The following is a 13,009-nucleotide window of genomic DNA, read 5'->3' as shown; positions in this document are numbered from 1 at the left end:
AGCAATAATAAACTAAGGTTTCAAAAAACACCTGCATACACATTTTCCAATATTAAAGGTTTTCTTGTTTTTCTTACCTTAAGTTTATCAATCACTAAAGGTTTTTTCCATCTGTCCACTGAATTTTCATTTTGAACATAGAACTCAATTACCTCCTTAAAGTAATAACAAGAAAAAAGTTCATTAGCTAAAGTTAATACAAAGTAAATAACGTCATAAGCTGCTAATACCCAAAGTAAACATATTTAGGTGAAGAAGCTTTTCAAGCTGCTATTAAATCAGTAATACTTCTTTGAAAAACCAGATACATGAGTATAAACAATTCCAGAGGTTTGCTGCTCACGAAATTATGCTGTCTTGATATGAGATAACAGACTTCCAAAATCTTGTACCAAGATTTGAGTGTTCCATTTTTAGCAATATAGCTCAATGGGTGGTCATAGGAACCCCCCTCAAAGTAGCACAACTAAAAATGCCAGAGAAAATATTTAAAACAATGAAAAAAAATTCATGTAGTAATGAATAGCTGTGCTGGAAGAACAATAAGGAAATTCCTCAGTGGTCAGAAATAAAAAAGCCCAATTCTTCAGGTGTTACTAAAATACTTGTTTCAAGCCACCATTAGCAAAAATTAACAAAACCAATAGTGTAACAACAGAATCACACTCCCCAAAGACTACAGATAAAATAATGATCAGATACAGAATAAAGTATTTGTGTCCAATAGATTTCAAGAATAAAGGAAGGAATTAAAAGTATGACAAGGGTTATCAAAATTGGCCAAATTTGTAAAAGAACAACAACCAAAAAAGTAAAAGAATCAAATGCAACTTGAGGAAAAGAAAAACCACATTAATTAAATTTAAAAATCCAAGCAGTGGTTCTTAAACTTTAGTGGTATTGGAATTACTTGGGGCACTTGATGAGAACACAAGTATCCACGAGCTATCCTACTTCAATGAGCCTACAGTTTCTGTATTCTTTACTAGCCCTGGCAATTCTGACACTCCAAATTTTGAGAATCACTGCCCTAGGGATGGTTGAAAAGTAGATTAGATATGGCTGAAAAAAGAAATAAATTGGAAGAAAAATATGAAGAAATTACTCCTTTCTTGGATGAAGCACAAAAATTCAATAGAAGGAAAATATGAAAGGTTAAGGGATATGATGGATATAGAGAAAAGTTCTCACATCAGTCTAATTGGGGACCCTAGATAAAGAGTATGAGAAGAGGGAATACTGGAAAAAATTACATCTGAGTTTTTAGAACTGATGAAAAACACCAATCCTCAAGTTCAGAAAACATAATAAAGCCAAAGCACAAACTGTTGAATATCAAAGAGAAATAAAAGCTCTTAAAAGGAGGGGAGGGTGGAAGGACAGATCAATGATAATTTTTTTTAAAGATTTATCTGTTTATTTGAGAGAGAGCAAGCGAGGGGTAGGGGGAGAGGGAGAGGGAGAGAATCTCCAGCAGACTCCCCGCTGAGCACAGAGCCTGACGTGGGGCTTGATCTCATGACCCCCAGATCATGACCTGAGCCAAAATCAAGAGTTGGACACTTAACTGACTGAAACACCCAAGTGCCCCCAGATCACTGATAATTAAAGAATTGAGAACTGACTCCCCAGAGCAACAAATGAAGCCAGAAATCAGTGCAATAATGTCTTCACTTGCTGAGAGAAAATAACTGTCAACCTAGAATTCTATATCCAATAAAACAATCTTTCAAGAATTAGGGCAAAATAAAGGCATTAGAAAAAAAGAAACAGAGAGAATCTGAATCTGAATCATTACTTACCTCTCCTGAGCAAAAAAAAAAAAGGAAAAAAGGAAAAAAGAAAGATCAAAGAAAAGGTTACCACTAGATTCTCATTAAAGGAACTTGATCCTAAAAGAAACATCTGAGTTGCAAGAAGAACCAGTAAATAAAGTGATAAATACATGGGTAAATCTAAATTTAAAACTAGCCACATGAAACAGTAATAATAATCTCTAATTTGTGCAAATAAAAGAATCAAGATGAACTAAAATATGGACTATGATGGCATTTTCTAATATTTTGCTATTATAGCATCTCCGTATCTATTTTTTTTTTTTTTAAACTTAGGCTAGTAGAATTACTAAAATAAAATCTGTGACTATTGTCACAAGGCCACATTACAAAATTATTTTCTAAAATTGTTCCACTCCTTTACAATCATATAACACACAAATATGTTCTTTTTATTAAGCATGGCTGGTCTAGGGAACTGATGTATTTAGTGAAAACTGTAAGAAGACAAAGGACTTTCTAACCAGGATGAACAGCATTCATCATTTCTGTCAGGAAGTCAGCTGAATTGGAGATTTCCTGTTTAGGGTTTATTATTTCCATCCCTTGTACGGCCATGGAAATAGTCAATGCTACTGTGTTTGATAAGAAATATATTATGCAATACATTTACGAACTCCTCATCTCTTACTACCTCTTTATGATACTACAGTTCTGAGAAATTAAATTATCCAATGTTAACATAATTATTTAAAAACTTGTGTGATTTAATACTTCCTGTTCTAAAGTCTATCCATTTAGAGATCTGCAAAATCTGTTTGTAGTATGGCAGGAGTCAGAATTAATATAAAATATCTCATTACAAAGAAGCTTTCTTTAGTTCTTAGAGTATGAAAAACAGTATATTGGTGAAAGAAGAAAGCAGAAAATACACTTGATGCCTGATCAATTCTCCCCAAATAGCACCTTTAACATCTAACTTCCTCATTCACTGATTGAGATATTGCTTTGCAGTATGTTAGTTCAGAATCTTAAATCTGAGCCTACAAATAATTTTGCAATATGTTTTTCACTTTAAACTTAAGTCTATTAGAAAAAAGCAACAGTTCTTTACTAGTATATTATTATATTGAATAGGAAAATATGACTAATGTTCTCATTACATTGTAAGTGTATTCTCAACACTATGTTGCTAGTTCTTGTTTTACATGCTATTTTTAAAGACTCCTTATCCATTTTATTTTTATTTTTTTTAGAGACAAAGCATGCACACGTGGAAGGGGGTAGGCAGAGGGAGAGAGAGAATCTTAAGCAGGCTCCACACCCAGTGTGAGCCCAGTGTGGGTCTTGATCTCATGACCCTGAGATCATGACCTGAGCTGAAATCAAGAGCCGGACGCTTAATTGACTGAGCCACTCAAGCCCCCTCCTATCCATTTTAAATAGGAAAAATTACCTTTTAACATTCTCATAGAAAATGGGTTCTTATGTTCTCACTTTATGAAATCTAAGGGATTTCAAAGGTCATTTGAGTAGTTTAAATGAAGCTTACTTTTTCCCATTATGAAAATTTGGAAAAATACGTAAAAGTATTAAAAGTCATAAAAAGTCTGACTAAAGATGTATACTGTTAAAATATTGGTGTATTATATGACATAATCTTGTTTTCTAGACATGACTTTTAATTTTTATAAACTTAGTTATAATAATATTGGATAGAATTTCACAGGCTTTCCCCCTCCTATTTTGAAAAAGCTAATTACTTTTCTCCAGTTATCATTTCAAATGTATATGTTTACAGACAGGGATTAGTATTGTTCAGAATCATTCTACAGGATAAAATACTTTTACAGATGTTGGTTTAAGATTTTATTTTTAAGTAATCTCTATACCCAACATGGGACTCAAACCCACAACCCCAAGATCAAGAGTTGCATGCTCCACTGGCTGTGCCAGCCGGGTCCCCCAGTTTAAGATTTTTAATGGAAGAAAAAGCTCATGTTATTATGCATGGATATATTCTAGATTTGAATGATCTGCAAAGACAAAATGACTGTGGCTTTCCCTGCCACACAAAATATTGACAATCTTCTGTTAAAGCTATAGATTGCTTTTTTTTTTTTTTTACTTATAATAAAGCATTTTCTTTTACATTGAAAATTCTTTTTTTTTTTTTTATTTATTCATTTGAGACAGAGAGATACAGAGAGAGAGCATGAGCAGGGGGAGAGGCAGAAGACCTGAGCCGAAGGCAGATGCTCAACCATCTCAGCCACCCAGGCATCTCTACATTGAAAATTCTTTGTAAATATTTTAATAGCTGCATAATATTAAGTTCAGCAGATGTATCACAACCCAACTTGTGATACTTCTTTTTTGTGCTTCATGTTTCCCTTGATTTCCCATTCACATTTATAAATGAAAGAGCAAGACTATCTTATTAATTCTTTCAAAGAACCAGCTCCTACTTTCGTTGATCTGTCCTACGTTTTTTTCTGGTTTCTATTTCATTGATTTCTGCTCTAGTCTTTATTAATTCTCTTCTCCTGCTTGGCTTAGGCTTTATTTGCTGTTCTTTCTCCAGTTCCATTACATGTAAGGTTAGTTTGTGAATTTGAGACCTTTCTTGTTTTTTGAGAAAGGCTTGTATTGCTATGTACGTCCCTATTAGGACTGCCTTTGCTGCATCACAAAGGTTTTGAACAGTTGTGTTTTCATTTTCATTTGTTTCCATGAATTTTTAAAAATTCTTCTTTAATTTCCTGGTTGACCCATTCATTCTTTAGTAGGATGCTCTTTAACTCCAAGTGTTTGAGTTCCTTCCAGATTTCCTTTTGTGATTGAGTTCGAGTTTCAAAGCATTGTAGTCTGAAAATATGCAGGGAATGATCCCAACCTTTGGGTATCAGTTGAGACCTGATTTGTGACCAAGTATGTGATCTATTCTGGAGAATGTTCCATGTGCACATGTGAAGAATGTGTGTTCTGTTGCTTTAGCATGGAATGCTCTGTATATATCTGTGAAGTCCATCTGGTCCAGTGTGTCATTCAAAGTCCTTGTTTCCTTGTTGATCTTTTGCTTAGAAGATCTGTCCATTGTTGTGACTGGGGTGTTGAAGTCCCCTACTATTAATGTATTATTATCAATGTGTTTCTTTAATTTTGTCATTAATTGGCTTATGTATTTGGCTGCTCCCATTTTAGGGGCATAAATATTTACAATTATTAGATCTTCTTGCTGGATAGACCCTTTAAGTATGATATAGTGTCCTTCCTCATCTCTTATTACATTCTTTGGTTTAAATCTAATTTGTCTGATATGATTGCTACCCCAGCTTTCTTTTGATGTCCATTAGCATGAGAAATGGTTTTCCACCGCCCCCCCCCACTTTCAATCTGGAGGTGTCTTTGGGTCTAAACTGAGTCTGTTGTAGAGAGCATATGGATGGGTCTTGCTTTTATATCCAATCTGATACCCTGTGTCTTTTGATTGGGGCATTTAGCCCATTTAGATTCAGAGGAACTATTAAAAGATACGAATTTAGTGCCATTGTATTATTGTAAAGTCCCTGTTTCTGTATATTTTCTCTGTTAAGTGGAGACTATTTAAGTAGTATTTTCTTAAAAAAAAACTATACCTCACTGTCAGCAAAATTCACCTCATGCCGGTTCTTTATTAAAAATATGATAATTATTTATGTAGTTCAAGTAACAACAGTAACTGCCCTATAAACACATATCAACTCTGAACACTTTTGTTTAAAGAATTTTGGTCTTTTTCAGTTTCCTATTTGATTTTGTCAGTCTAGCTCTAGAGCTCTCAGAATCTTAGAAAATTAAAATGAGAATTTATTGTATATCTACTCATACTTACGCACATCACAAATGAACAATTGAGGCACTGAGAGTTAGAGTTATTTGTTCATGACCACCTACCTTGTGCCAGGAATGGACTAAAATTAAACTCTTACGATTTTTACACCAGTGTGCAACTCACACATATACCTGGCCCCACCTGCCTTATGTATTTTCATAACAGCTTTTATCTTTTCTTCACAGCATTATCATCTCTTACTGAATGTCTTTCTTTTGTGCTCAAGTGTAGGCTCTGTGGAATCATTAGCTGTCTTGTTCTTTCTTTTACTTTTGATGGCTCTCCAGATGCCTAGCCCATTATTAGGTACCTAATAATTACATGTTAACTGAATGAATGAATGTACCATGTTACTTCTCTACCCTCAGTGAACTTACTGAAACTTAACACCTTAAAGTAGTAGCCTGTGGGGAGAGAGGTAGTTGTATCTGTGAACAGATTGAAATGATATGCAACATTTTCTGGTTATGTCCATTTTGTTTTAGTCTACAGTTTTCTTAATTCTCAAAGGGGGCCATAAAAAAAAAAAAAGCTGAAAGTCACTGCCTTATGAAAAGGCCCTGGGGTGCTTGGATGGCTCAGTCAGTTGGGCATCTGACTCTTGATTTTGGCTCAGGTCATGATCTCAGGGCTGTGGTGCTGGACCCCGAGTGGAGCTCCCCACCTGGTGCAGTCTGCTTATTCTTCCCCCTCTGCTCCTCCCCCCAGTAGAGTGTGCTCTCTCTCACTGATAAATAAATAAAATCTTTTTTTTTTTTAAAGGCCCTAAAGTAATATATTTAGGATCTCAATATATTTAGGATATATATACTCTAATATATTTAGGATCTCAACTTTACAACAGTTAATCCCCTTCGACTGAATTTTAATTCCAAAGATTCATCTGTGGCATTCCCTTGGCATATTTTAGCTTATCAGCTTCTGCAGCAGCTCAGTGCTAAGGTGAGAAGGGGAATGAGGTAAGGACTGACTACAAAGATAGGATACCATGATACGCCTAGAAGCAGAGATAACAGACATAACCCATCTACAGTCTTTGAGCACAAATACATTCTGTTTGTTTATACAGTATTTACCTTTTCAGCTGGAAGGATGTGTTGTTTCATGAAACGCTTCACCCTAGCAAGAACTTCCTGGCCGGTCTTACTCAGTACAAACAACTGTTGGGAAGTATCAATCTGCGGTGATGTAGTACTGAAAGTTCTTTATAAAAAAAGAAAAAAAAAAAAAGAAGTTACAAAGGTGTCCCAAATCATTATTATGTATTTCTGAATATAATGTGAAGTCTTCTCCAACTCCCTCAAAATATCCCTCAGGAGTTACCATATTTTGGAATTTCTTAAGTTTTTCATATTATGGGGTGAATGTAGAATCACTTTACTTTGAACATGAAACTTTAATGCTGAAAGCACTATGTGGGTAAAACATAAGCCTGGCATAATCTCAATCAGTGGCAGTTTTGAATTTTTATTATAAAGTCACTTATCACAATCTCTCAAAAAGAAAGTGAAGAAATTGAACAGAAATGTAGTAATTATTCTTAGGATGTTCCTCACAAATACAACTACTGGACGTCATTATAAAGATCTTTATGAAGAGCAACACTATCAGTTGTTATGTTGAGAGAACACAAACATCCATCTATAAGACGAATTGTAAAACATAACTGTCCTAATGTTATGTCCTGGGTACTTGTGGCCTGGACAGAATTTCCAGGGACAGCACCATCTATGCATTCAGTAAGTGCTATTTATCACATCTCTTAGATGGGAGTGTGTGGTTGGCAAGTGAACTAGATGCCTCAAAAAGTGCTCCACTGATGAGACATGGATTTCAAAGACACTTATGAAATGACTGAGTAAAATTTCATGAAATATGATGGAAGAGAGCAATACTTCTAAAGTTAATAAATCATCTTTTATAAGATGTAATTTTGAATAGGTATATGTAAGTAATTTAAATATTAGAAAGAAACTGGGGCACCTGGGTGGCTCAGTCATTAAACGTCTGCCATCAGCTCAGGTCATGATCCCGGGGTCCTGGGATCAAGCCCCGCATCAGGCTCCCTGCTCAGCGGAGAGCCTGCTTCTCCCTCTCCCACTCCCCCTGCTTGTGTTCCCTCTCTCACTGCCTCTTTCTCTGTCAAATAAATAAATAAAATCTTAAAAAAAAAAAATTAGAAACAAACAAAAAGAAACATTTCCATAAAAGTTTATATGCTCAAGTTGGCAAAAAAAACCAAAACTTTTAATCATGAATCTGGGTTATTTTCTTTATTTTCAGGCATATAAGATATTTACCAAAAAACTGCTGTTAGTGGCAGCAGTAACCCTGGTGTAAGCAATAAAAACAGTCCCTATTCCCCTGAAGTTTACAACCTTCATATATCTAATAAAGGCTCTAATTTGACTTAGCCAAGGAATTGATTTTGCTTACCTTTTTGAAAGCTGTAATCCAGTTTCTGCCAGAGGTTGCACAACCTTGGCAAACAGAAAGCTATTCTCAGATGCATTATTTCCCAGAAGATATCTACTATATACTCCCTATAAGTAAATTAATATACAGCAATTAAGATTCATTGAAAACTGTTCTTCAGCTATCCAGTCTCTCCAGTTTCCCAGTTATGTGAGTCACTAAACTCACAAGGTATCAAGATGTAAATCAGACCATCAATTCTATTTATTTATACATAGGGATAATTATACCCCCCTAAATTAAAGAGGTATACACGCATCATTTGCTTAACACACTCTCATCCTAACAGAATTGTAACTGGAAATCAAATCAAATCAAACTTGATAATGAACTTAGGAGTTAACAAAGATGCCAAATTGGCATCACCTTATATCATCTTTAAAGATCACTTTAAAGATCACACCAGGACAGCCGGTTAAGCATCTGCCTTCAGCTCAGGTCATGATCCCAGGGTCCTGGGATTGAGCCCTGCTTCGGGCTCCCTGCTCAGTGGGGGGCCTGCTTCTCCCCCTCCCTCTGCCGCTCCCCTTACTTATGCTCTCTTGCTCTCTCTCTCAAATAAATAAATAAATAAATAAAATCTTTAAAAAAAAAATCACTATTCTCCTGTTATAGTGGGGGAAAATCTAAATAAACCAAGATAAAATTAAAAACTATAGAATTAAAGAGAAGGCAATGAGATGATCTCTAAGAATATTTTCTCTCATTTTTTTGGAGTCCTAGTTTAATTAACTGTCTCCTCGAACAGGGTTAGTTGAATGCTAACTAGTTTTTCTTCTCCGTGTTCTGTACTAACACACTCTCCTCTCCCCTGCTCATCCCACCCTAACACAATCAACTGAATTTCATTAGTTTTATTTCTTCATGTAATTCTTTATGCAATATAACTCTCTTAACAGTCCTTCCATCATTTCCAATTTCATATTTGTAGCTAGAATGCAATGTTTATGATCATCCCTGTTACCACATATAGTCTATGACATACATATTAATTACAACATAACCCAAGTCAAACTTTTGTTTGAAATGAAAATCCATTTTAAGTTCAAAGCCCATTTGGTATCTGATTTGTGGAAACTGACAAATATGAAAAACATACCATAAATCCTCTTTTGAGAAACCCATCCAACCCACATGATTAACATGATTCTAAAATACAGGATGAAATGTAATACAACTATATCCTAGAAGACATTTCAATTAGTCATGGATAGCATGGACTCTGAAGACAAGGAAAAAAAAAAACCTTAATCCTTTTCCCATTCTTTGTTGTTTCTAAAATCTCTTATTTACTTATTCCTCCAAGCCCTAGTACTTTGTCACTGATGAAGCATCTCAATTTCTTAAATTCTTGAGGTTCAAAGCACATGGAAACTAAATCAGTATAAAGAAAAATACATCTTAGGGGCGCCTGGGTGGCTCAATCAGTTAAGCATCAGAGTCTGATTTCGGCTCAGGTCATGATCTTAGAGTTGTGAGATCCAGCCCTACCTATGTCAGGCTCTGTGCTGGGCATGGAGCCTGCTTAAGACTCTTTCTCTCCCTCTCCCTTTGCCCCTCCCTCCTAAAAAATACATTTTAGATTAAGCTGTAATTTAAAAAAACTGAATTTATGCTCAATTTCCTCTTAAAATTAATCACATAAATATGACATTGTTAGAAAATGGAAAATCTTACTCATCTATTCTCTCAAAAATATATATTAAGAGGCTACTATAATCTAGGTACTGTGCTAGGCTTTGGGACATGCAAAAGTATTTCTTTCCTCATCACCAGCCCTGGTTAATAAATGGTTTTATAGTTTGAAACAGACATCATTAAAAGATTTTATCTCTTTCTTAAATTGGATATTCAGGAAATAACCAATCTTCACATGCTTTGCTCTTTTTATCATTATTTCTATCTCTCTTCCCTCCCCTATCTCTTAAGTTTATCATATCAAAAAATGATTACACATTTTGCTACTCAATTTTTTCCCTTGCCAAATTCCTATTCTGTAAATTCTGGATTCATATTCACCCATGCCTGGTATTTGTTATTATCAAAAGCAAAATGATCTAAGAACAAAAATATAAAACTCCTGAAGACCAGAAAATATCATGAACAGTACACTAATAAATAATGGTGAAAAACAGGTTAAGAAAAATCAATTACCTGTGCTATTCCAGCCATTTTAAAATATGCAAGGGCAAGAAAGAAATTCCAGTTAGGGAGAATGGAATTAATTCCCCTGCAGCGGCAATATATTGAAATCAGTTCTTCTATTGATGGTATCCCTATAAAAACAGCACACACTATAAAATTTAATAAAGATATCATGGTGAATATTTCAAATGTAATAATATCACATATTTATATAATACTGAATAACCATTAATCCACATAACAAACATGTTCTGAATGTTGATTTCCAAAAGAATGATGTATATAAAGGGTTACATTTTATCATAAACTACTAAAAGTGAAAGGCTATTGTTCAGAAAAATCAAGAATAAAATGATGTAGAAAGATTTCAAAAGGGGTGCCTGGGTGGCTCAGTCAGTTAAACATCTGCCTTCGGCTCAGGTCATGATGCCAGGGTCCCGAGTCGGGCTCCCTGCTCAGTGGGGAGCCTGCTTCTCCCTCTCCTTCTGCCTCTCCCCCATGCTCGTGCACGCTCTCTCTCTCAGATAAATAAATAAAATCGTTAAAAAACAGAAACATTTCAAGAAACAAATAAAAGCTACTTATCTAAAATTGCAATATAATCTTACCTTTTAATTATGAATAAATATAATTTGATATTAATAGCAATTTAGGCAACATTATGGTTTCATACCTATGTTTTCTTGAAAGTAAAAATTTTGATTTATCCCTGGGACTGTCCGTGGCCAAAAGTAGAATACGGAGAGATGAGCTAAGTCTGACAAAGGATGACCAATGGTTGAAAGCTCCCAATCCAGTATAGCTATAACTCGAGACTGCAATTAAAAATAAAAAGGTTTTAACATATTTAATACAAAACTAAAACAGGGAAATAAATGAAATCCTATTTTCTATCAAAAGCAAGTCTTAGTTTACATAGTTTGTAGTCTTTACCTACAATGGCACATCTCATTTACCAAATAACTAATTAGCTTTGAATATGTAGAGCCAAGTCCGCTGGCTCCATTATTGGCCATCAGTTCTCTTGTATTTTAGTTTACATACCCTTAATATCTCTACTAATGAGGGGAAACAAAAGTAGTGAAATTGTTCAACTGAGGGTTAACTATGGTAAAGAAGAAATTCTAATAATTACTTAAAATTTAAGCATCTATGTCATGTCACGTCATGTACAGTTAAACAGTTTGCTATCAGGACGCCTGGGTGGCTCCCTCTGTCTTCTTCTCCCTCTGCCTTGCCGCTCCCTCTGCTTGTGCTCTCTCTCTCTTCTGACAAATAAATAAAATCTTTAAGGAAAAAAAGAGTTTGCTCCGGTGATAAATCTTACAGCATAACAAATATTACATTGTTATGGCAACTAATTTTTTTTGGCATTTTTTGTTTCTTTTTTTTTAAGATTTTATTTTTATTTATTTGACAGAGAGAGAGAGAGAGAGAGTGCACAAGCAGGGGGACAGTAGAAGGAGAGGGAGAAGCAGGCCCCAAAGCAGGGCTCGATCTCAGGACCCTGGGATCATGACGTGAGCTGAAGGCAGATGCTTAACCATCTGAGCCACCCAGGGGCCCCTTTCTTTTCTTTTTTTTTAAAGATTTCTAAGTAATCTCTACACCCGACATGGGGCTTGAACTCATGACCCCAAGATCAAGAGCTGTATGCTCCACTGACTGAGCCACCCAGGTGCCCCGAGGCAATGGTAATTTTTAAAATGAGTTATTTCATGCTGTAGCTACAAAAATATAGTTGTTATAAAAGATACTATTTGTTTTATGACTATAAAATTCACAATTATATAGCAGCATAGAACAGTCATGTAATTTGAATTTCATAAAAACAGAAAACTTTCCTCATTCTACTTTATCACAATACATATCAAGGGAATATATATCTCATGTTAAGAACACAGGATATGATATTCAACTGTAAATACAAGGGGAAAAGCAATTTGCCAGAATACATATAGTTGAAACTATTTTTGTTTAAATAAAAAAGGTCATAAACCAATACTCAAAGTTGAAAGGATATACAACAAACTAATAGCAATGGCTATGGTTATTCCAAGGTATGGAGGAAGAAGGAGTCAGGTATAGGGAGGGGAACCTCCACTGGAGGTTTCGGTACAGAGGAGTGACCTGATAGAGTCTGTATTTTAGGAGGGTCACTCTCGCTGCTATGTTTCGAATAGACTGTAGGGGGGCCAGTGAGGAGGCTGCAGCAATCATCTACACAGGATTATCCAAGCCAGATAAAACAGCAGGCTCATCTAGGCAATGCAAATTACTGGGTTCCAAGCCTTTATATAACTTTCTCCCTCACCCCTCTGGCACACTTGTACATAGTATTGTAACTTTGTGGAAGAACAGACTTTGGAATAAGACAGACCTATATTCAAATCCTAGCTCCACCATTTATTGGCTGTGCAACTCTGGACAAATCTAGTTAACCTCTCTGAGCTGCAAATTTTCTCAGCCATAAAATACTTCTTATATAGAGTTAGTGTAAAAATTAAATGAGGGCAGGTAGCGTATCTGTTTTGTTTACCAGTTCCTAGCAAAGTCCCTGGCACATAATAGATTGCCAAAATTCCATGAATAAGTACAGAGCCTGGCATATAGTGGGCATTCAAAAATTTGCTATTATATCACTAAACTCTACCTCTGAAACTAAAAAAAAAAAAAAAATTGCTATTATAACTAAGGGAAAAATTGATCACCCCCTCTTCAATGATCTGACTTAAGACCT

General features: G+C 35.2%; 1 protein-coding gene across 1 annotated transcript in view; it reads right to left on the bottom strand.

The window, feature by feature from the left end:
* Positions 1-13,009, bottom strand: part of ACAD11 (acyl-CoA dehydrogenase family member 11) — a 99,155-nt gene that overhangs the window by 57,819 nt on the left and 28,327 nt on the right. The window contains exons 6-10 of the mRNA XM_032408692.1: positions 10,943-11,084; positions 10,279-10,400; positions 8,086-8,192; positions 6,726-6,852; positions 78-155 (exon numbers count right to left, since the gene is read on the bottom strand). Coding sequence (XP_032264583.1) covers positions 78-155; positions 6,726-6,852; positions 8,086-8,192; positions 10,279-10,400; positions 10,943-11,084 — 576 coding nt within the window. The remainder of the gene's footprint in view (positions 1-77; positions 156-6,725; positions 6,853-8,085; positions 8,193-10,278; positions 10,401-10,942; positions 11,085-13,009) is intronic.

This window comes from Phoca vitulina, unplaced genomic scaffold, assembly GCF_004348235.1.
Source record: "Phoca vitulina isolate PV1807 unplaced genomic scaffold, GSC_HSeal_1.0 scaffold10, whole genome shotgun sequence".
Classification (NCBI taxonomy): Eukaryota; Metazoa; Chordata; class Mammalia; order Carnivora; family Phocidae; genus Phoca; species Phoca vitulina.
The sequence above is the reverse complement of the archived record's forward strand: the minus strand, read 5'-3'. Positions and strand labels throughout refer to the sequence as shown.